Source organism: Alligator sinensis, unplaced genomic scaffold (genome assembly GCF_000455745.1).
Source record: "Alligator sinensis unplaced genomic scaffold, ASM45574v1 scaffold705_1, whole genome shotgun sequence".
Taxonomy (NCBI): Eukaryota; Metazoa; Chordata; order Crocodylia; family Alligatoridae; genus Alligator; species Alligator sinensis.
The window spans coordinates 831,147-855,547 of record NW_005842663.1 but is presented as its reverse complement, the minus strand read 5'-3'; the positions used below and the strand labels follow the sequence as shown (position 1 = coordinate 855,547).

At 46.2% G+C, this 24,401-nt stretch overlaps 1 protein-coding gene across 1 annotated transcript in view; it reads left to right on the top strand.

Annotated features, from left to right (window-relative positions):
* LOC102384377 (fer-1-like protein 4) overlaps positions 1 to 24,401 on the top strand; it is a 118,200-nt gene that overhangs the window by 36,424 nt on the left and 57,375 nt on the right. Inside the window, exons 17-21 of the mRNA XM_025215733.1 lie at positions 7,943 to 8,059; positions 10,613 to 10,765; positions 12,181 to 12,367; positions 13,089 to 13,213; positions 13,719 to 13,853. Of these exons, the coding sequence (XP_025071518.1) occupies positions 7,943 to 8,059; positions 10,613 to 10,765; positions 12,181 to 12,367; positions 13,089 to 13,213; positions 13,719 to 13,853 (717 nt within the window). The remainder of the gene's footprint in view (positions 1 to 7,942; positions 8,060 to 10,612; positions 10,766 to 12,180; positions 12,368 to 13,088; positions 13,214 to 13,718; positions 13,854 to 24,401) is intronic.

Below are 24,401 nucleotides of genomic sequence, written 5' to 3'. Positions count from 1 at the left end.
TTAAACAGAGTTCTGCCATACGAGACTTGGACAGTTCTGCCCGTCCCTCCAAATGTTTTCAATTTCTAATCATAAAATCAAGGGGTGAATCAGGAATAGCTTTTCCTTTCCCTAGACCGGAACCCATGATTATATCCAAGCACAAACAGTCTTATTTCCCTAAGTCCTACCTGCCTAGAAGCTGTTTCGTCCACGTACAACAACCGGTGTTCTCGGACCCCACCGGCTTTCTCCGTGAGGAGGGGCGTCTTGAGTCCGAGACCCTAGTCATTGGCCGTTATAACAGAATTTTTATCTTATATCCGTGTCTTTCGCCTTTTGGCTAGGCTGCTGGCTCTAACAGCGTTTAAAGTAGCAGACGGATACCCTCAAAGACTGCTTCCAGAGACCTCTAGAGGTAAAACCAGAAAACCAGAAACCAGATAGAAACCAAAAACATACCTGACCTGAGGTACTCGCCGGTACCGTTCCTTTACCCGATTTGAGGATCCCGCCTTATTGGTCCTGAGGGGACCATCCACCTCCCGAGACTGACCCAAATAGGTGAACTCACCGGGTGCCCGCTGGGGTGTCAGGGGGTGGAGGTCTCCAAAGGCTCCAAGCTAGACGGGTCCCATCTGGGGTGCCAAATTGTGGTGGGAGAAAACTCCCTGGGGTTTATTGTCTAGCTGTAATTTGATAGACAGACAACACGGGTAAAGACAGACAGCTGTTTATTTGTTTGAGCAAAGACTATAATGTAAGCAAAAGGCAAAATGGCCCCCCCTAAAGGGTGAGGCGATTTTTTATATTTATTATAATAAGGCAAGACTTATAGGGTTAACAAAAAAGCAATATTTGGGTGGTGCTTTATAAATCTTTGTAACAGCATATTTTTATTAAGCTGAATTAGCACTTTTTAAAAGCTAAAAGTTAAATAACAGTAACATTATAATATGTTAGCAAAACCTTATACAGTAGTAGATATTTTTTAAGGACACAACCACTGCACCCAGACCAATGGCTTCCCTGTCTTATCTTATTTTTTGTTGTAGCTGATTTTTTAGCACACAGACACAGATCCATTTTTTAACTCAGAAAATGTTTAATATAGTTAAAATGATTACTTGACACAAGCAAAGGTTTAGCTATCATTTTGCCTTGTGGTCAGCTACATTGTTAGGCCACAGGTCATGCCTTATATTTAGCTATAAAGCTAATATTTCTTAATAATCCAAATTATTGTTAACCTAACAGTATGCTATCAGAAAACTATTTTATTTTAAAATAATAACAAACATGCTCACCACATTCATAGGCAAACTCTGGAGAGCATTCAATCCTTGCATTATAGGGAACCAGTCAGAAATAATAGTTCTTTATCTTAGATAAAGTGTAGTCTGTCACTCCCTGGAGAAGCTGGAGGTTATCTGGAAAATGTGTCAATTGAAATGAACCAGACTTTGTTAACAAGTGATGTGTGGGGTGTGATTTGCTTTTTAATTTTGCCTAAGGGTGGCTCCGCTTCCAGTGTTTAGGGAAATGCTTCCTGTTGGACTTTTGAGGCAGTGTAGTTTCCTGTGAAGTACATAGTTCTCTAGAAGATCCCTGGGCAGTAAGCAGAGTGGGTCTATGCACTGCACTGTACTCAAGTATTAAAAGAAATGGATTTTAGTGGAAGAAAAATATATGGATACTTTTGCTAAAGTTCAGGCCCCTTTTGTGGTTATGGCCTTTAAGATCTAAGAGGAAGCTGTCCAGCTGATAACATTAGTTACACAAGGGTATACACAAGGGTAGGGAGAGGATATGGACACACATACATTTGGGGCACTTTCAATAGGGGAACATTTCAAAAGTTCAGCAGCTGGTATATTTTGTTTGTTATGGTGAGTGAGCCAAGAGTGATTCAAATATAGCAAAGTCCCTCCAACTTTAACCCTGGATGAAGCAGAGTTCCCTTTTTAAAAGGGCTCCACGTACATGTGTCCACATCCAGAGGAGTGGAGAAAGAGAAGGTGGAGGAAGAAAATCAAGAACCAGAGAAAAAATCATCTCTCTTTTTTTGCAAAGCCTAGGAGCAAATAGGTCACAGTTCCTGTAGCAACTGCGAATGGATCACAGCCTGAAATTTAGTCAGTTTGACAAGGCGAGCAGAATGTAGTCAGGTGCCAAACCTGCCATTTTTTTACAAGTGCATCTGCTAGGATTTAAAATGCATTTCCTTCCTCATTCCCTCAGAAAGGGAATGGAAAAAGACTGAAGTCCCATTTATTGCAACTTCCCGAGGCAGGGCTCTGCTTCACTTCCTATTGGAGGGCTGACCAAATATGCTATGGAGGGGGGAAACAGAAGGCAACCTTTTTTTGCTGCAGTGCCACAAAGTAAGCCCCACCCCCTTCCTGAGTGCCACTCTGGTTCCTTTCCCTTGCCTGATCTGTTGCTTTGTTCTCTCCTCCCTCCTGGAACTGTTGCTCTGCTCTCCTCCCTGCCTCATCTTTCCTATTCTTGCTGTCTGCCCAATCTGCTGCATACCTAACAATGTGGCTGCACATGCCACAGGCTTGCCATCCCTGGTCTAACACTAGAAGCAAACTGAATGAGAGCCTTCTCTCTCTAGTCCCTTTTAGTTATAGTGCATTTAGGGACAATTTATAACTGCAGAAGGCAGTTGGGATAAGTATAAAGAGGGGTGGGCAGCTGGGGCTGCTGCCACAGGTAGCCCAGCCCATGCTTCTGCCCCTGCTGTTGCCCAGCACATAGATGCCAATAGTCATGCCTCTGATGGAAGGGATTGCATTTCAGAGTGATTGTTTGCTTTTAGTGGTTTCCCTTTAATTATAGTAGTGTTTCAGATTGCATAACTCCCTGTATACTGAGCCTTGCTCTGTCTGTGGGATGTGGAAATTGCAGCCCTTGGACCAGAGTTCATGCTTGCTCTCTCTCTCTCTCTCTCTCTCTCATTGCAGACAGTATTCACTAAATGCAGAGAGAAAAACAATGACACGTCCAAACAACCTCGACAGATGTCGGATGAAGTCCCTGACGCACAACATTGTAAGTTGTATACAGTCCATGGGGAGTGGGGTGAACCAGTGGATGGGCAGTCATTCTGAGAGTTCAGGAGGTGGCAGAAGCTAGAATTGCCAGCATGGGAGATGGTCAGAATTCAGTCTTGCAGCATCACCTTGTCAATCTTAGGTACTTACAAGACACATGCCATAGGCATATCGGAGCATCTTGAAGCATGGCTGTGCTGTTATCCTCCATGTAAATATGGAGCCTGAGGCACGAAAAGGCTACATGATGCGCCCAAAGTCGCACATGAAGCCTATGGCAGAGCAGGAACGTGAACCCAGGTCTTCCAGGTCTGAAGCTGGTACCGTAACGTCTGGATCAATCTTCCTCTTCCACATCTTCATGCAGGGTGCTTGTAAAGCTCACTGACACCTGCCAGTTCTGCAGGAGCTATATTATTTGTGTAGTGATTTGTTTCATGCCTCTCAGTGCATCCTCCTGAAAAGTCTCTGGAGCTCTGTAGGTATGTGGAGCTCTTTGTGGGCAGACTTGTTGATTCCGGTGGGGTTCAGTTTACAGGATCAGGGCCCTGGAAGGCTGAAGACACTGCCTGCCTACACGAGGCCATCACTGTCAGCCTCAGCTTAAGATAGTCACTGGGGAAGGTGATAAACCTCATACTATATAAACTCACGAAGTATGTGACATACTTTGGAACTAATGCAATCTGTGATTGCTGACCCTTGCCATACTACTGACCTTTGTAGAGCTGACCTGGGTTCAAAGAACCGGTTCTGTCTCTCTTACCAGCACAGCTGTGAATTACACCTTTCTATAACCATCACCGTAGAATACCCTGCCCCCACACTCAACAAGAGTAGCCAGAACAAGTGCTTGAGTAATCTGTGGATTGTTTCTTAAGGGACAGTTTGGCAGTATTCATTTCAAGAGGAAGTTTCTTCCTATTTCTGTCAGTCAGTGCTTGGTTTAAGACGTAAACTCTCTTACAGATGAGTATCTCTAGAAATGTATAATCCTTTAGAGGTGATATGTCCCTGGATATTCTTATGATTGAACCTGGTTCATTATAAATCTTAGTACATATCTAGGCACAGTCATCTCATTTCAGAAGAACTGTTGGTATGGTGTCCAGGGAGCCCACCCCAAGATTATGTAGGGCTCTAGACATCAGCCCCTTGAAAGTACTTAGTACAGAATCATAGTTGGAAGGAACCTCAGTAGTCATCTGGCCCCGACCCCTGCATGAACACAGGTATCCTGACCATTGTTTCTTCAGCTTCCTCTTGAAAACCTCCAGTAAAGAAGATTCCATCACTTCCTTGAGCAGTATATTCCACTGCCTTACTATTCTAACAGTAAAGAATATTTTTATGAGATCTAATCTAAATAAACTTTCCTGCAATTGCTAAACATTGCTTCATGTCCTGTCTTCTGTGGCAGGAGAGAATAGCTATTCTCTGTCTTCTTTATGGCAGCCCTTCACATATTTGAAGACTGCTATCATGTGCCCCCTTAATCTCCTTTTCAACGTAAACCTGCCTAGCGTTCTCAACCTTACCTCATATATGTTACCTTCCAAGCCCTTTATAAGTTTTGTTGCTCACATCTGGACCTTGAGAACATCAGAAATGCCATACAGAGTCAGATCAGTGGTCCATCTAGCCCTGTATCTTGTTTCTGACAATGGCAGGAATGGATGGTCTATAAGGTATATCTAGAGTGATCTTTCCTTGCTCATTACCCTCCATAGCATCCACCATCATTGGTTTAGAGATGCCAGAAATTACATATCTGACCCTCTCTAACTTTTCCACATCCTTCTTAAAAAGTGGAGCCCAAAACTATACACAGTATGCTAGCTGAGGCCTAACCAGTGCTGAGTAATGGTACTGTCCCCTCCCGTGTCTTGCACCTAATACTCCCGTTAATGTTGCACAAAATTACATTTTTTTGCAGCTGTGTCACTTTGCTGGCTCATTAAGTTTGTGATGTACTCAGATCTTTGTCAACAATGCTTTGGCCTAGCTGTTATCTCCTGTTCTGTATATGTGCATTTTGCTATTCTTCCCTTGGCGTAGCATGATTAGTAGTGACAATCATGGTGTGCACTGCTTCCAAACATTGGATTAACAAATGCACAAAGACAGCACCAAAAGAGTGATGTTTGAGTTACCTTTGAGGGAGACCCAGCTCAGTTCAGTGCTGACTGCAGGATGGACATCTGCAATGATCTTGGGACCTGTGTCAGGAGGTATATCAGAGAGGAGAGGGTTCCAGAGAAATATTCAAGTTGTGAAAATTTATGAAAACCCAGCTCTGTGTTTACAGGTTTCCATCATTCTCCCAGATCCACTGCTTCAAGTTCTCCTGAGCCCAAAAGTAAAATACAGTTCCCAGCAGCATTCAGAACCTAGGACCCACCAGCCTTTTAAATATCCATTCCTTTTGCATCCTGGACTTCAGCAAAGCTTTTGAGCCTGTCTTATAACATTCTCATTAGGAAGCTAAGGAAATACACTCTAAGTTACAGGGGTTTAGGTTGTAGCCGTGTTGGTCTAAGGACATAGGCAGACAAGGTTCCTTGGGTGAATTTGATATCTTTTATTAGACCAACCCAAATGGTTGGAAAATACTTATTAAGCAAGCTTTTGGGTTCAAAAACCCTTCGTCAGGCTAAGGAAGCTGCAGCAGTTGGTGTGTGCTCTTCCTGGATGGAATGAAAAGTAAACAAGCCAGGGGCTGGGCTGGGCTGGGGAGTCAGGTGCCAGGTAGATTGTAATGTATCAAAAATCCAATGTCTATGTTTAGTCCCTGATCTCTAGTATTCATGAGGTTGATGAAATGGAGCTCATAGGCTCGTCTCTGGGAAGTGTTGTGTAAGTTTCCCTTGAGGATCAGGACTGAGAGATTGGAGAGAGAGTGGCCCTCCTGTGAGAAATGTGCCCCCACCGGTAATTGGGTATTTCTATCTTTGATGGATTTCCGGTGTGCGTTCATTCTGGTGCGCAGTTGTTGTTTGGTTTCTCCTACATATCTTCCATCAGGGCATTTGGTGCATTGGATGAGGTATATTACATTTCTGGAGGTGCAGCTGTAAGATCCTGGGATGCTGATGGCTCTGTTGTGGGGTGTAGTAATTGTGGGGGTGGTGGAGATGTGTGGGCAGGTTTTGCATTTCTTGTCCTGGCACAGTCTGGATCCTTTTGGTGTGTTCTGGGCTTGAGGAAGTTTGCTTCTGGTGATGAGGTTGGCGAGGTTCGGTGCTTGTTTGAAGGCTCTAAGTTGGACACACAACTGGTTAAATCATCATGCTCAAAAAGTGATCATCAATGGTTTGATTTCTAGTTGAGCAGAGATACCAAGTGCATGGGTTCCCTAAGGGTTTGATACAGACTGGTGAAGGACTGGTGTGGAGCTTGCGCTCCTCACGCCGCCCGGCCTATCGGGGTGTGACCCCTCCCCTCAACTCGTCTGCCACAACTTTGATATTAAACGCACTTTAAGAGGGGTCTGCAGTGGAGATCTTTCTCAGGTGGGCTTCCCGATAGATGGCGCTACTTACGATCGTCCGACGTGGTGTTTGAGGGGGCTCTGCCTCCCCTACACCCTGTCCACTTGCCAACCAGTTGGTGATGCATTAATGATGTTTTTCTGGCCCTGTAGGGCTAACCAGAGCCCCTCAGGCTAACCAGAGAGTTTGTGGCATCTTTTATCCTTGTAATTTTTAAGAGCAGGTTACACAAATACTTGGCTAGGTTGATTTAGTTGGTTGGTCTTGCCTGGGGAAGGGGGTTGGCCTAGAAAAGGGGTGGGCAATGATTCTGGCTGGAGGGACACTTCATTGAGTTTTGGTGACCTGTTGAGGTCCACATCTCTCTCTCTCTCTCTCCCCCCACCCCTGCCCCTCCCAAAACCCAGATGGAGCTATAGTTCCATCAGGAGCCCTGATGCTCAGTTAGGGATCCAGACAGGGACTTCTGGCATGGCAGGTGGGTTGTGGCATCAGTTGTGGGCGCAGACAGCAAGTTCTGGAGCCCCAACATGGAACCTGCCAGCAGTGTCCACAGTTGACACTGCCACCTGCCTGGTGCAGTAGAAGCTCCTGCCTGGATCTACAGCTGATGCCACTGGCAGGTTCTGGGTTGGGGCTCCAGGCAGGAACTTCTGCCACACTGGGAGGGTGGTGCCACCCTCCTGTGGATGCTGCTAGTAGGTTCAATGTCAGAGCTCCGAAACCTTCTGGCTGCACCCAGAGCTGATGCCACCATCCTCCTGCCGCAGCAGAAGTACCCATCTGGGTCCACAGCTGATGTCGCTGCATCAGTAGCTGATGCTGCTGGGTGGAAGCAGTATCACCCGCCTGCCTAGCATGTCAAAAACAGCCCTGCCTGCTTGCCTGGCACCATGTGGCAGCTGGAGCTAGAGCCACTGGCCACCTGTGGGGCAGATCCAATGGGCTGGCAGCCACCCATCTGCGGGCTGGATCAAATCTTTTGGTGGGCCGGATCTGGCCCACAGACCATATTTTACCTACCCCTGGCCTAGATGACCTCCTGAGGTCTCGTCCAGCCCTACTTTTCTGTGATCTATCTTTTGGCCTTAGTGCAGTGGTTAGGCTGGGCATGAGGGGCCAGCTTCCCTCCCGCCATGGCTAAGCAACCACAATTCAGTGAAGCAGTTTGTATGGGGCATCTGGGGCTGGGTGCAGAGTACTAATCAGGGACATGTGGGAGAAATCATTGTGTGCAGGCTGGGGTCTCTCCAGGGGAGCACAAAAGATGACACTGGGATGCATGTGACCAAAAGGCTATATCCAGAAATGTGGCAACTGCCAAGACATTTAAAGGTCCTCAGCATTTTCTACTGCTTCTGTGGACACCAGGGTCCTGGCTAGGCACGTGATAAGCTTGTACTCTGTATTCAGGTCCTCTGTGCGAAGCAGGGGCTCCGCCTGAGGAGACGGCTGACTCGAGCCAACATCAAGGAGAAGGTGAATGAAACAAAGAGAATCCTTGCAAAGCTGCGCTTCCTGGCTAAAGAGGTACATCTATATGTAAGGTGGTGTGGAGTCTCATCCTTTGTTGAGTTGTCCATTTTCTTACGCTGAAATTCTTTTAGTATTTAAAGACTCCCTGTTGAGCTCTTATGTAGGCCCAGCCAAAGAACCAAGGCTGTTGGAAAATGATGTGTTACATGGAAGAGGCCTATTGAAAAGAGGGTCTTTCACTAGCTGAAGAAGGTGGGATAGAACAATATTCCATGGTATATCCATGTGATTTGCAAGCAGGATCAAATGATCCCACTCTGTTTGTGTTTCTTGTTTTTCTCCCCATCCAGACTGACACGTAGACCTAGTTCCTTCTACGTGGCTGCATATAATTAAAATCTGGATTCAGTCTCGGTATGGGCTTGGTTGTGGCCTCTCATCAATGGGTTTCTTATTAAGCATGCTCTGCAAATTTGGAGCTTTAATGAAAATCTAATTAGCACACTCTAGCAGTCTCCACATACATTAATAGATTGTTAGGGGCTGGAAGGGACCTTGTAGGTCATTGGGTCCAGTCCCCCTGCACTAAGCAGGAAAAGACAACTGGGGTCAAGTGACCCCAGCAAGGTGACTGTCCAGTGTCCTTTTGAAGATTTCCAGGGTAGGCGACTGCACCACAACTGGGGGGAGTTTATTCCGCAGTCTGGACACCCTGATTGTGAAGGAGTTTTTCCTGGAATTGAGCCTGAAGCGGCCTTCCAGGAGTTTGTATCCATTGCTCCTGGCCTTCCCCAGGAGTGCACTGGTGAATAGTTGTTCACCAAATTCTTGATGTACTTCCCTGATGTAGCAGTACGCTGCTACCAAGTCCCCTCTCAGCCTTCTCTTGTGTAGGCTGAAGAGGCCCAGGTCCCTCAGCCTCTCCTTGTGTGGCTTGTCTTGCAAGTCCCTGATGTAAGACTGATTCATGAGTCCCTGATCTCTTGTATCAGTGTCCCCGCACTTCAGAACTGTGGTGGGGGTGTTTTAACTAAAGCTCGTTCAATGAGCTTTAGTTAAAGCTCCCCCACTGCCATTTTGAAGTCCAGGGATGCTGATGCATGAGATGCTGCAGGCATTTTACTTAGAGCTGCTCTTGGGGCCGTTGAAATTAAAGCGCTTCCCTCCACCTCCAGAGCACACGTAAAAATGCCCAAGGTGATTAAAATTGGTTGTGATGTAATTATAGCTAGCCAGCCTTGGCCACTTTAATTCTGAAATGAGTGTAACACACAGAATGGACTGAAATAACTTGAATGATTTAAATTTTTACCTCTTGTTATCTCTTGTGTGTGTTTCTACACATGCTTGTGTGAAGAAATGCACACAATACAAACTATAGGCATTTTTACATGTACTTCGGGGTGGATGGGGAGACACTTTAATTAGAGTGGCTCTGAGGGCCGCTTTAATTAAAGCACCCACAGAGTCTCGTGTATCAGAGTCCCCACGCTTTAAAATGGTGGCAGAGTTGCTTTATCTAAAGGTTGTTGAATGAGCTTTAGTTAAAGTGCCTCCATTTTGAAGTTCAGGGATGCTGATACATGAGACGTGGAGGCCGGCTGGAGCATGGTAATTACCAAGTCTGCTCCTGTGCACGGTAATTACAGCGCATCGGAGCAGCCTCTGGGCTCATGTACAGATACCTATGAGCAAACCTTTAACTTTCTCGCTTTCTTCCAAGTGCCTGTGGAGGAAATAAGTTGTCTGCCCTTTGTGTTTCTCCTGTGTGTGACGACTTGGAAACTTTTTTAAAGATTTCTTTTTTATGTTAGAACTATCCTGTCACTTCTGATCTGTTTTTAAATCTGTTATCAAGCGTTCTTACTAGAAGATTGACTGAATGAAAATCCATAAAAAAATCTGAAGCTTGAGAAATAAAGAAGGGGATGAGATTTTAGTACAGTATTGTTAAACAAACAAAAACTCCTTTTTCATTGCTTTTGTCTCCATAGTTTCTGTGATATGTTTTCCTTTTTGCTCATACTGCACTTTTACAGTTTGCACTGCTATAACTGCAAAGAATGCTTTTTCTTATATAGGTAAGCCTTCTATCACCTGAGAAATGCACCAGAGAAAAGGTTCAACACTTCATTCATCTGAGGCCTCAGAAGTTTTAAACTCCACTTCTCTGGTCTTCCCAAGTGAAACAGAGATGACTGGATATTCCAAATGTTTTGCAGCATACACAAACAAATCTCTCTCTCTCTCTCTTTAAGAATGTCCAGGAAATGTAAAAATGAATTTAATGTAACATTACAGCTGCAGGCATACAATTTTAGAGGAAATACTGAAATGAAGTTTTCTCAGCAAAATGAGCTTGGCCTTGCAATATGCCTGGTACATTGTATATAACAAAGAAATTAGAATATATTACATAATTAAGATTTGAAAAAATGTGCCCCTAAAGTTCAGCCTTTAACTACCAAATTTTCATAAGTGCTGAGCAGCCAGGAGCTGCCTCTGAAATCAGCAGAAGTTCTGCCATTATCTTCAGCTGAAGCAGAATTAGCTCCCTAGTACCCCCTTGCTGTGACGTTCCTTCTGAGATTCCAAGTTGTCTTCCAGCCCCAGTGTACTCTCCCTGATGTCCTAATCTGGATGTTCAGCAATAACAAGCGTGTGGCATATGCAAGAATATCGGCACAGAATGTCCTCTACTCTGTGGTGGAAGAAGAGAAAGGCAAGGACTGTGCTAAGATCCAGACTGTTTTTTTAAAGGTAAACATCCTGACCATATTTCTGCTTGTTTTATTCCATGTGGCCCTCCTTTTTCCCCTCTCGGCTCATTTTTAAATGCGTGAGGGAAAGTAATTATAAAACCAGCAAAATCAAAGCTACTTAAATGTGATGAGAATCCTGATAATTTCTAAAGCAGGTTCAAAAAATATGAATTCCTGTGCTGCTGAAAACCAGCTCACTTCTCTCACTTATTATCTCTGCTTTTCAAAAACACTGTTCAGAGTAGGGGGTTTTCTTCTCTATTTGGGAAATGTCCAATATTCAGATCAATGGGGAATCTCCATCACAAAATGAGATATCCAACACAGATGGCTTTTGTCCAGCTGCTGGGACCTATTAGGTTGTCCCAGACCAAAGATTCAATCCCAAAGGCCTTTGGTTCATGGACAGCTGTATGCCTACATGTAAATTGGCACACCCCCCTTGTCTTATTTTCAAAGTGCTGTGAACCCGTACTCCTTCTGAGTTCAGAGAACTTTAGGAGTGCTCAGTATTTCTGCAAATCAGACCTCAGTGGTGTGTGCAAATTATGTGAATAAGTTGGACTTAATCATTTGTAAATGCAAAACAGTTTGTATGTTCAGTCATGGTATTTGTATTACATTGTCTCTGTTATGACAAGAAGGAAGGTGTTTTTGATGGTATCTGTTATTGGACTAACTGTATTGGGAATGATGTTAAACAAGCTTTTGGGTACAAAGTGCTCTTCTTTAGCTTTGGGCCCAAGAAAGATGAGCCTGAGTTCTCAGGAACATTGACCCCTAATCACTATCAGTAATCAGCCAGTGACTGAGAATGTTTTAAAAGTGTTTTAAATAGACACCATCTATCATTGCTCAGTCCCTCTGGTTTGTTCTTTTCCCTCCCTTTGCATCCCCTTGTCTTGTGAGGTTACAAAACTATTTTGTGCCACGACATTGAGCCAGTCAGGAATTTCAGATGGATGCTTTTCTGTCAGAAAACGAAGATTTGTTAAAAGCAAAACATTTTTGCAGAGGCATTTCAATTTCCACAAGTTTCCTTTGGAAAAAAAGTAACACACATTTGGATAATTTTAAACGTTTCATTGTGACATTTTTAACAGAACACTTTAGTTTTCATTTTGGAAAGAGTTTTCCAAATTTATTTCTATAAATAATTAAACTCAAATTGGAGCAAAATTTTGTTAGTATGAGCTTCCTGAGAAAGTTTTAAAACATTTTTGTCTGCTCCATTCCAGAATGGAAAAAAAAATCTATTTGTGAAATTTCCCATGAAATAGAAAATCTGGTTCTACCATATCTCTGCTTCTCACCATCTGGAAAATGCTCTGCTTGCTACCAGCTACACCACCAATATGTGATACAGCCATTAATGTCTGGATCCAAAGTGAAATTAATTTTCTGCCTTCCAAGGTTCCAGGTTCAAGCACTGGAGAGATTTTTGCCAAACTTGAGATCTATATGTGGCTTGGAGTGACAAAGTATGTGAAGAACTGCACTGCAGAGTTGCCTGAGGAATTTAAACCTCTGTATGAAAGTGGTCAGCAGACAGCAGCACGGCTTCCAGCACACGTACCACCCAGCCGGCTCACTAGGGATGGTGAGTACAGACTGCACTGATGCCACCTGTGACCTGTCCGTACCACATCCAGGAGGGTGCTGAGCTGAGGTGGTCTTGCTGAATGTCTAATTCCAAGCACTAGGGAAACTGTTGTATACACTTTCCTTCTTAATCCCCTGTGGAGTGTGCAAATTCCACAGCAGTACTTCAGACCTCCTTAGAAAGAAACCATTACCTCTGTGGGGATGGTATAGAGCCATCAGTCTTGGAGTCAGAAAGGAGAGAGCATCTCAGCCCTGCTCATGAACTATTTGTTTTCTAGGATTTATAGTTCTAGCAGAATGCCATAGAGACTTCCCAGCTTCCCTGCACAGTCCCTGTGATTGCTTGGTGAGCCCAGCATTGTTAGTGGTAGGCTGCAGAATGAACGAACTGTGCAAAACCTATCCAGAAGTTCACCAGCTTTGCTGAGGCATGAGTTCTTCAAGGGGCATATGTTCATAGCAAATCACTCCAAGACTAACATTCCAAATACCCTAGGGCAGTGGTTATCAGAGGGGACAATAGGGCCAACCAAATGTGCACTCATATCTCCTGGAGATATCTTGACCCAAGCAACTTCAGAAGACACTATTACCCTCCTCACCATGCTATACTTCACTTGCCCTTAGCTAGCTTAGACACGCTGTTTGCATATATACACTGGTTATATGGGGACTTGGTTGAGAAACTGAGAGGTTTGCTCTTTTTTTCTTGCCAGACTTCAACTATTTCCAGCTACGAGCACATTTATACCAGGCACGGGGAATCCTCCCTGCAGATGACAATGGCCTATCAGATCCATTTGCAAGAGTGGTGTTTTCAACACAGTGCCAGACCACCCAGGTAAGGCCCTCCTGTTTGGTTGCACTGTATGTCTATCACATATGCCCTAGGAGGTTCACTTGTGGGATAGATCATGCTTTTCCCACTGTAATGTCTGAAGTTGGTATCACTCAAAGTGCTTGAGGAGATTGTCTTACATTTTAATAACATTTGATAGAGAGACATTTTCATGCCCTCTGAGCAGTGTTAGTGCATTTAGGAAATTTTGGCAATAAATTATTTTAGCATACATTGTCTTAAAGTGAGCTTGTCTGACAAACAGGTAAGTTCTAAAAGAATGCTCTCATCTCATGTTCTTATTGTCTAAGTTTCTCATAGGAATTGGACATGTACACACTGCACTGAACATGTTAGTGTGCACAACCCCCCCCATCACACTGCACTGGGATGGTATTTCTTGTCCACACCCCTCACCCTTCCCTTAAAAGGCTATTTGTACGTGCAAATTTGATTAAAGTCCAAGAACTGTAGCAAGTTCCATTAATCTTTCTTTGTCTTCATGTAGATATTGGAGGAGACACTGAGCCCAATGTGGAATGAACTGCTTTTGTTTGACCAGCTTGTTACTGATGGAAAGAGAGAAGACTTGAAAACTGAGACGCCAATTGTTATCATCAATATATTTGACTATAATAAATTTGTAAGTATAATAATAATGTTCTGCCCCTCCCCCTCTTGAGTCTCAGCATTGGAAAGAGTTTGAAGAAAACAGAGATAATGTGTCTGTGTGTGTATGTATATATGTGTGTATATATACATACATACATACATATAGTATTCTCATATGTACCAGTGCACTAATTCCATTTGGCAACACTGTTGGGAGAGTCTACCTCTACTGGCAATTTTTAAGCAATACAGAACTGTCAGTAGTGGCAGCCTTGTTAAGCCTGGGCCAGGCTTCTTGCTAAATCCTGTAATCAGTCTACCTGATTTTGTAAGATAGCATTTTTGCCTTTGAGTTCTTTTAAATTTAGTCAAGCCAGAGGTGACCAGTTGATTCTAGAGGAGATGATGGGAGATGGCTCACAGATGTGGCTGAACCAGACACTGGGTTCTGTTCTGAAAAATAAGCAGATCTGCCAACCTGAACATTCCCTTAGTTTAGGAGTGGTTACTGTATCTCTTCAGCTCAACCATACCCCAGGATTCATAGCAGGATCATGCTGTAGTCCAGTTGTGCCCTGTTGTAGAGTTCTAAAGTGACCATAGAACTCTATGGTCTATGGACAATTGGTCTAAGTGAATCTTACCTCATGTGGCCTCAGCCTTTCGCCACCTCAGCTTCCCTTCCTCAGTCAAAAGAGCCACTGCAACTTTTGCTTTGAAGCCCTGGACCTCCAACCCCCACTCCCCATATACTTATTTGCATCCAACTGCTGAGGCAGCATGCTGGCCATGTGTGTGTGTGCGTGCACAGCTGCACATGCGCCTGCTGCCTCTAGTCGCCCCAAGCACCTCCTTGCAGGCTGGAATGCTGCCAGCCTGCAAGGGGAAACCCTCAGTTTTGTGCATCTTTCTGGGACTTGCTCGTGAGCCTTTCAAATATTCTTGTGATCCACTTTTAGGTCGCGACCCACAGGTTGAGAAACACTGATCTAGTCCAGCCCCCTGCCTAAGGAAGAATCATCCCTATCCAAACCATCACACACAAACCATAATCTAAACTCTACATAAGACTGCCATCAACCCTGACACAACACAGATCTAACATTCTAACTTGCCACAGGTAAAGCAGGGGAACCAAGTTAGCCAATATCCTACTTGTAGAAAATGTTGTCAATATATGCTCAAGAGGTCCTGTGTAGAGGGCCCTGCCCCCCTACGATAGAGGAAGGCAAAAACCCTAATGTCCAAACCAATCTGATGATGGGTAAAATTGTTTTCTGGCCCCAAATATGGTGATCAGTCTATCCCTCTAGCCAGGAACCTCTGGTTTCAGTCCCAGCAGGAGCATTGGTACACCCAAGTGAAAGTCCCCAGCCTTGGTTGTAGCCAACACCCAATGCTTCTGGGAACGCTTAAAAATACCCTGACACATATAACAGAAAAGGGGGGGGGTGTAATCACCAAAGCCCAGAAACATGGAAAATACCTATGGTAGAACATAGCCATATCTACGCCTAGAGCATCCTCAACTAGTGGCTGGCCAACCTCTTCTTGAACACCTCCAGTGACGGAAAATCCACAGCTTCCCTAGGCAGTATATTCCACTGCTTCACTGTTCTTACAGTGAAGAAGATTTTCTGGATTTCCACTCTAAACTTACTTTGTTGCCATTTCCAGCCATTGACCTGCATCTTCCTCTCTGCAGCAAGAGAGAAAAGATGCTTTCCCTCTGCTTCATGGCAGCCTTTCAAGTATTTGAAGACTGCTATCATGTCCCTTCTTAAGTGCCTTTTCTGCATGCTGAACCTGCCTAGCTCCTTCAGCCTCTCCTCGTATGACTTGCCTTTGAAGCCCTTGATCACCTTTGTTGCCTGTCTCTGTACCCTCTCTAATTTCTCCACATCCATTTTAAAATGTGGAGTCCAGACCAGCACACAATACTTCAAATGAGGCCTAACCAGTGCCCAGTAGAGAGGCATTATCACCTCCTATGTCTTGTACCTAATGCTTCTATTGATGTATCCCAAAACTGCATTTGCCTTTTGAGTGGCTGGATCCCACTGCAAACTCATATTGAATCTGTGGTCTACCAAGACTCCCAAGTCCTTTTCCATAGTGCTGCTATCCAGCCAGGTGTGACCCATTTTATATTTGTTTTTGATTATTCTTCCTGAAGTTGTTGCACTTTGCATTTGTCCACATTGAACTTCATCCTGTTAGCGCTAGCCCAGCTTTCTAACCTGTCAAGATCTTTCTGAATTGCCCTCATGTCCTCCAACGGGGGCACAGAAGGGAATTCGGGGGCACAAAAGGGAATTGGTAAGGTTTTATTCACCAAGGCGCCCCCGGGGGTTATAAGAAATAATGGCCACAAGCTAGCAGAGAGCAGATTTAGACTAGACATTAGGAAGAACTTCTTCACAGTTAGAGTAGCCAAGGTCTGGAATGGGCTCCCAAGGGAGGTGGTGCTCTCCCCTACCCTGGGGGTCTTCAAGAGGAGGTTGGATATGCATCTAGCTGGGGTCATCTAGACCCAGCAATCTTTCCTGCCTATGCAGGGGTTCGGACTCGATGATCTATTGAGGTCCCTTCCGACCCTAACATCTATGAATCTATAAACGTGTTTGCAGTCCTTCCCAGTTTCTTGTCATCTGCAAACTTGCTCAAGAAGCTTTTTATGCCAGCTTCTAAATCATTAATAAACATGTTGAACAGCAGCAGGCACAGGACAGGCCTCTGTGGGACTCTGCTTGAAACCTGCTGCCTTTCTAATATGGACTTGCTAATAATTACCCTTTGCTATTGAGCCAGTTATCTATCCACCTTAAAGTAGTTTTATCCAGCCCACCTTTCTCCAGTTTGTTTATGAGAAGATTGTGTGGGACCTTGTCAGAAGCTTTGCTGAAATCTCCATACACTGTATCTACAGCATTCCCTTCATCCAAATTGTTACTTTGTCAAACAAGGAAAGAGGTTTGTTTTACACAATTTGTTTTCCATAAATCTACGCTGGCTGGTTGTGATCAGCCCTCCCTCATCCAGGTGCTTACAAATGACCTTCCTTAGTACCTGCTCCAGTAACTTCCAAGGTGAGGCTAACCCAGGGGTGGGCAATTTTTTGAGCCTGAGGTAGCTGTCATGAGCTACAGCATCCTTCTCCCCCCCACACCCAACAACTCACCAAAACTCTCTATGGGGCTCTGGGTGGGTTGGGAACACTGATTGGGAGCAGGAGGGGTGTGATCCACTCTCTGTACACCGTGTCCTGGGGCAGGGGGAAGGGATATGGGGGGGCTGCCTGTTAGTCAACCAGGGGTGAGGGGAGGGAGGGAGAAGTGGGGGGCACATGCAGCAAAGCTTGCCCAGTCCATGGCTGCCCCTGTAGAGCTCTGTGCTCCTGCTGGCCCCCGCCAGCATGCAGCTGCAGCCAGGCAGGTGCTGCTCTATTCCCCTTGCCTCCAGCAGAAGCCACCTGGCTGAAGCTTCCCCTCTGCCCTCCCAGAGTGGGGCAGTAGAAGCAGGAGCCACAGCTGGGGGCAAGGGGAGCAGAACAGCCTCACCAGCTCAGTTCCTGGCCAGCATGTGTAGCTTCCAGCAGGGCTGTTTCCAGTGAAGCTGCAGCTGGCTGGATGCTGCTGTGCTCCCCTTTCCTCCAGTGGCAGCTCCTCCTCCTGCTTCTGTCTCACCACTCTGGGCAGGTGGGCCGGGGGGAAGCTTCAGCTGGGCGGCGTCCACTAGAGGCAAGGGGAGCAGAGCAGCACCTGGCCAGCTGGCAAGGGGAGCAGAGCAGCAACTGGCCAGCTGCAGCCACACTGGGAACAGCCCCGCCAGAAGTTGCACGCTGGCCAGGGCCTGAGCCAGTGGGTGCCGGCAGGAGTGTGGTGGGAGCTGCTGTGGCAAGACTGGATGGGGCTTGGCTCCATGCAAAGCACCACAGGGGCAGCCTCGAGTCAGATCCAGTCAGTTGGTGGGCCAGATTTGGCCCGTTGGCTGTATTTGTCCACCCCTGGGATAACTAGTATGTAGTTACCAGGGTCTTCCTTTTTGCCTTTTTTAAAGAGGGGGACTACACTAGCCCTTTTCCAGTCTTTTGGTACCTGGCCCATTTCCCATGACTTCATGAAGATCATTGCCAAGGGCTCTGAGATCTACTCTGCCAGTTCCTTCAGGACCCTGGGTTGAAGCTTATCCAGCCCTGCTGACTTCAATTATTTCAAACCCAACAGAAGTTCTCTGATAGCCTCTTACTATCTCTCTTCAACTTGCCCCCTTCCTTGTCCAGATAATCCCTTTAGTTGGGACCTTCTGAATTCATGGCAGAGGTAGAGTGCACAGTGGCTCCTTTAATCTTGCATGTTCCCCTGTGTACACCTCACCCCTTCCTCCCAGCCCCCCCAGCTGCTGATTAGCAGAGGGTCCCGCTGCTCCCTCCTGATCAGCAGGGAAGCTAAAACCGTGGTTTTAAACATGGCACCATTTTTGCTTCCCTACCAATAGGCAGCAAACAGCAGGGCCATCTGGGGTCCCTCAGCCAATCAGCGGTAGGAGGAAAAAATGGCACCATAATTTAAACTGCAGTTTTCGCTTCCCTGCTGATGAGCAAGCTGCAAGTGAGGCCCCTCCACCAGTCAGCAGGGGGTGGCAGGAGTGCAAGGGACCCTGCAAGATTAAAGGAGTCACAGCGTACCCCACTTCTACGATGAATTCACTAGGTCCGTACCTATTAGGTGTCTGGCTGCAGCTCAGTGGCGACATGTAGGGGGTGCATCCCCTGAGTGGCTGCACTCGCTGCTTAGGTGATGGGCAGGGGGAGGCAGGCGGGAGCGCTGGTGCCTCCCCTGCAAGCACTGGCCAATTGCTGGAGCCACTCCCAGAAGCAGCCACAGCCATTCCCAGAAGTGGCTGTAGTGGTCAGCCGTTGTGAGATCAGTCACAGGGTGGGGCACCCCCCTGTTTGGCAGGATCAGCCACGGGGGACCCCCCTCCCCCTCCAGTCAGCGAGACTGGTCACAGGGGGGAGCATGTGTCACCCATGCTGTAGCTTAATTTTTTAGTGAAGACTGGGACAAAGTAGCTGTTGAGTAGCTCTGCCTTCTTTGCATCTTCAGTTAGGAGCTCCCCTGGCTTGTTAACAGAGGACCCACAGTTTCCTTTGTTCTTCTTTTCTGGCCAGCATACTTCTAAAACCTCCTCTTGTTGTCCTTAACCTCCTTTGCCAGGTACAGCTCATTCTTTATCTTTGTTTTCCTGATTTCGTCCCTCCAGGTTCCTGTTATTCCCTGCTATGCTTCCTTAATAGTTTGCCCATTCTTTCATTGCCTGTATGCTTTCCTTTTTGCATTTGAGGCATTTTAGAAGCTCCTTGTTCAGCCCCATTGGTCTTTGCCATTGTTTTTGTGCTTCCATAATGTTTGAAAAGTTTCTTGTTGGACTTCCAGTGCTGTGCTTTTAGCTCCCAGCCCTCTTGGGCACCTTTATCCTTCAATCTATCTCATCGGAACACCATAACTATTAGCTCCTTGAATCAGATGAAATTCATCTTTTTGAAAGTTGGCATTCTAATTTTGCTGACCTAATGCTTTCCCTGTCTCAAGATCTGGAATTCTGTCATATTGTGATCACTTCTCCACAAAGTACCCATTACCTTCACATGTCCACCAGTTCTTCCCTGTTGGTCGGGACAAGATGATCCCCTGGTTGTATCTTCCACTTTTGGGAACAGGAAATTGTCTTCCACACAAGTTAGGAACTGGTTAGACAGTATGTTTGGCTGCATTGTTCTTCCAGCAGATGTCTGGAAAATTGAAGTCTCCCATAAGTACCATCCCATAGCTTTTGGATAGATTTGTCACATGCTTGAAGAATGTTTCATCCACCTCCTCTTTCAGATTTGGTGGCCTGTAATAAATCCTGACCATTATATCGGTGCCATATCTTTCACCTTTCAGATTCACCTGACTGCTTTCTGCTTTGCCATTTTCTTCCTCCTAAACCAGGGAACAAGTGTGCATATTTCTGACATACAAGGCAATAGCACCACCTTATCTCTCAACTCTGTCCTTCTAAAACAATGTAACCCTCCATGTTGTCATTCCATTCATAAGAGCTGTCCTACCAGGTCTTGGTGATGCCAGGGAGAATCATCATTCTTTTCACAATCTGCAGCTTCCAACTCAGCTTGTTTATTTCCCATGCTTCTCATATTTGTATACATGCATCAGATGTATTTCACATTTTGACCTCCTTGCTTCCCTTCTGCACCACTTCATAGATTTCATAGACATTAGGGGCCAGAAGGGACCTCGTGAGATCGAGTCCAGCCTCCACACCATAGGCAGGAAGTCAGCTGGAATCAAGTTATTTCAGCAAGAAAAATATCCAGACATTTTTTGAAAGAGTCCAGAGTAGGTGCTTGCACCACCTCGGGGGGGGTGTCTGTTCCAGACCCTGGACACACGCAATGTAAAGAACTTTTTCCTTATGTGTAGTCTAAATTGGTCTTCCTGGAGTTTGTGGCCGTTAGACCTTGGAGAGGTCTGGTGAACAGCTGTTCTCCCAGGTCCTGATGTACCCCTCAGATATAATTATAGGCTGCTACCAAGTCACCTCTGAGCCTTCTCTTTTCCAGACTGAAGAGTCCCAAATCCCTCAGTCTCTCCTCATATGGCATGCCCTCCAGGCATTGGATCATATGAGTGGCTCTCCTCTGGACTCTCTCAAGCTTTTCCACATCCCTCTCGAAGTGTGGGGCCCAAAACTGGACACAGTACTCCAGCTGCGGCCTCACCAAGGCCAAGTAAAGCAGGAGCTTGACTTCCCTGGTTCTGCTTGAGATGCATCGGTAGATGCACGCCAGAGTTTGGTTTGCTTTGCCAGCCACAACATCGCATTGGTGACTCATATTCATCTTGTGGTCAGTCGTGACCCCCAAGTCACTTTCATTCATGGTGCTAGCGAGCGTAGGACTGCCAAGTTTGTAAGTGTGTTGAGGGTTCTTCCTACCGAGGTGGAGCACCTTACACTTCTAAACATTGAAGGCCATCCAGTTTTGGTCAGCCCACTTTGAGAACAGGTTCAAGTTGGCCTGTATCCCCAGCCTGTCCTGCTGTGTGACTGCCCTCCCCCATAATTTGGTGTCATCTGCGAACTTTGCCAGTTCGCATCTGACTCCCAACTTCCAGATCGTTAATGAAGATGTTAAAGAGTACCAGCCCAAGTATTGAGCCCTGAGGGACTCCATTGCTCACCCTGCGCCACGTTGTTTTGCTCCCGTCAACTAGTACTCTTTGGGTCTGACCCTATAACCAGTTACCTAGCCATCAGACCGTAAGGTGATCAAGGCCACAGTTCCCCAGCTTAGCCAAGAGGACATCATGGGGAACTAGGTCAAAGGCTTTCTTGAAATCCAGATATATGACATCCACATTATGTCCTTGTTCAGGGCTCATGTCACCTGGTCATAGAATGGGATCTGAAAGAGGAGGTGGATGAGACATTCTTCAAGCATGTGACAAATCTGTCCAAAAGGCTGTAAGAACAGTGAAGCAGTGGAATATACTGCCTAGGGAGGTTGGTCAGGCAAGACCTGCCAGTCACAAAGCTGTGCTAGCTGGCCTTCAGAAGCTTGCCTTCCGTTAGTCTGGTGTTGATGGATCCCTTGACAATTTTCTCTAGGATTTTTCCAGGGGTGGATGTCAGACTGATTGGTCTATAATTCCCTGGATCATCCTTCCTCCCTTTCTTGAAGATAGGAACCACATTGGCCCTTTTCCAGTATTCTGGGACCTCACCTAAGCACCATGAATTTTCAAGTAACTTTGCCAAGGGGGTGCAACGATGTCTGCCAGTTTCTTCAAGACTCTTGGGTATATTCCATCAGGGCCTGCGGACTTGTGAATGTCCAGATTCTCAAGGTGTTCTTTCACCTGATATACATCAATTTTGGACCTGCCACCTGCTCCCGGGCTGGTTCGTCTCCTTTCTGACAGTGTGATCCCCTTGGGAGGGTGAAAAACCGATGTGAAAAAATAATTTAGGAGATTGGCTTTTTCTTGGGTGGTAAATGTCAGCTGCCCTGTTTGAACCCGCAGAGGCCCAATGCTATCTGTATTCTTTTCTCGACTTCCCACATATCTGAAGATGGACTTTTTGTTGTCCTTGATCCCTGAAGCTAGCCTGAGTATGGTTTGTGGCATGGCTTTTCTGGACCGCTCCCTACAGGTGTGGATGAGTGCTGAGTAGTCCTCTGTGGTGATGCTTCCCATTTTCCAACTGGAGTAGGCTTCTCTTTTGAGTTTAATGAGGTCCAACAGTTCCTTGTTTAGCCCAGGGTGTTTCCTTGCCCATTGATTACATTTCATATGAGATGGAATGGCTTTCCCCTGTGCCTCAAGGATTATGTTCTTGAGAGATGACCATTCCTCATGTACTCCCTTATCTAGGGGGATATGGCTCCTAATTGCCTGACTTACCAAAGCTCTGAGTTTTCAAAAAGTCAGCCTTCCTAAAGTTAAGGATTTTGGCTTTATTGAGGGATTTGCCTGCTCTTCGGTGAACTGAGAAGATGACCAAATCATGGTTGCTGTCACCAAGCTTCCCCTCGATCCTCAGATTGCTCACCAGGTCCTCCCATTTGGCCAGGACCAGATCGAGCAATGCCTCTTCTCTAGTTGGCCCATAGGCTTCCTGTGTTAGGTAGAGGTCATTAATGCAAGCAAGAAAGCTGTGTGATCTGTCGGATTTGGCCATGCGCTCATCCCAAGAGATGTCAGGGAAGTTGAAGTCCCCCATGACAATCATGCGTTGAGAGTGCACAGCCTCGACCAATTCCCTATTGAATTCCCAATCAAGTTCCTCCTCTTGGTGGGGAGGTCTATAGTAGACTCCCACAAGTATGTCACCCTCCCCATGTTCTCCTCGTATTTTGATCCAGAGGGTCTCAAGACGCCCTTCCTGCTTAGAAAACTCAATTTGCAGGGAAGTGAACTGATCTTTGATGTAAAGAGCAACACCCGCTCCTCTTCCCAAGACAGTCTCTCCTGTATAAGGTATAACCCTCCAAAGCGACAGACCAATCATAGGTAGAGTCCCACCAGGTCTCTGTTATCCCTACAAAGTCATAGTCATTTTCACATAAGAGAAAGGCCAGTTCCTCTTGCTTGTTTCCCAAGCGCCTGGCATTTGTGTATAGGCAGTTGAGTCTGCCATGAGAAGCCCCATGCTTTCGTATGGGGTGAGGCGGGACCTTTACTTGGGCTGTCGTTAGAACAGGTTCCCTTGGGCTGCCCAAGTTATTGGTAATGCAGCTGACATGACCTGGGCTAGAACTGTTAATAGACCTCCCATCCCCCAGTGGTCTTAGTTTAAAGCCCTGTCAAGAAGGTCAGCCATTCTGGCCGAGAAGAGCTGCTTCCCCTTCCAAGCGAAGTGGAGGCTGTTCCTTCCCAACAGTCTGCTCTCTCTGAAGTGCGGTCCTGTAGCTCTCTGGCCCTTTCCCAGATTTGAATTGCTTCTTTGAGTCCTTTCCTCTTTGGACTATGCACTCTGTTCCTGGAGGGCTGTGATAACCAAGGGGCTGTGCGAAATGGCAGTGTTCCATTTTGACCAGCGTTTCAACGCTTCGACAGAACAACGTTCTATTTCGAATTTTTTTTTTATTTGAAACAGCTGTTCCATTTCGTTGAAACAGTTTCTCCGTTTTGATGCTGTTTCAATGTTTTACCCATGCTATAAAGGGGATGGTTGAAACAGCCTATAACTTTGTGGCCTGATTTGGATGAAACTTGTAGGAATGGTAGCCCCTTCTGAGGGCAATGAAGTCTGCCAAGTTTCAAGGAGATAGGTGCAGGGGGTTCAGGGAAACTGCACCCCAAAGTCTTGAAAGCAAAACTTATGTCGCATGTATGTATTAAGCCACAGCAGGGTCAGAACTGCAGGCATGCTAGCCCCTGCTGAGGCCACAAAGCCTGCCAAGTTTCAAGGAGATAGGTGCAGGGGGTTCAGGGAAACTGCACCCCAAAGTCTTGAAAGCAAAACTTATGTCGCATGTATGTATTAAGCCACAGCAGGGTCAGAACTGCGGGAATCCTGGCCCCTGCTGAGGCCACAAAGCCTGCCAAGTTTCAAGGAGATAGGTGCAGGGGTTTGGGGGAAACTACCTCCAGCAGAGGGCAAGCAAAACTTGTGACATGGGTGACAGTGTGTGTGTTAAGGTGCAGCAGGGTGAAAGCTGCAGGCCTGCTAGCCCCTGCTGAGGCCACGAAGCCTACCAGTTGTTAAGGAGATAGGTGCAGAGGGGGGGTTGGGGCCCTGCACCCCTAGCTGCTGGCAGGCAAAACTCATGACGTGGGTGCTTGTGCAACGAAGCGCGCACAAACAAAATCACACCCTTGGGTTGTGACAGCATGCATACTGCATACTGCAGTCAATTATTACCCCCACGTCTATGGTGGCAAGCCAATCACTAGCCGCCACGTGGGAATAATTTAGAACTGGCCAATAGTGGGACACAAATTTGCATGCGAATGGCGGGAACTCCTTTGCACCGTGCATTTCTCTTTGCAACTAAGAAATGCACCCT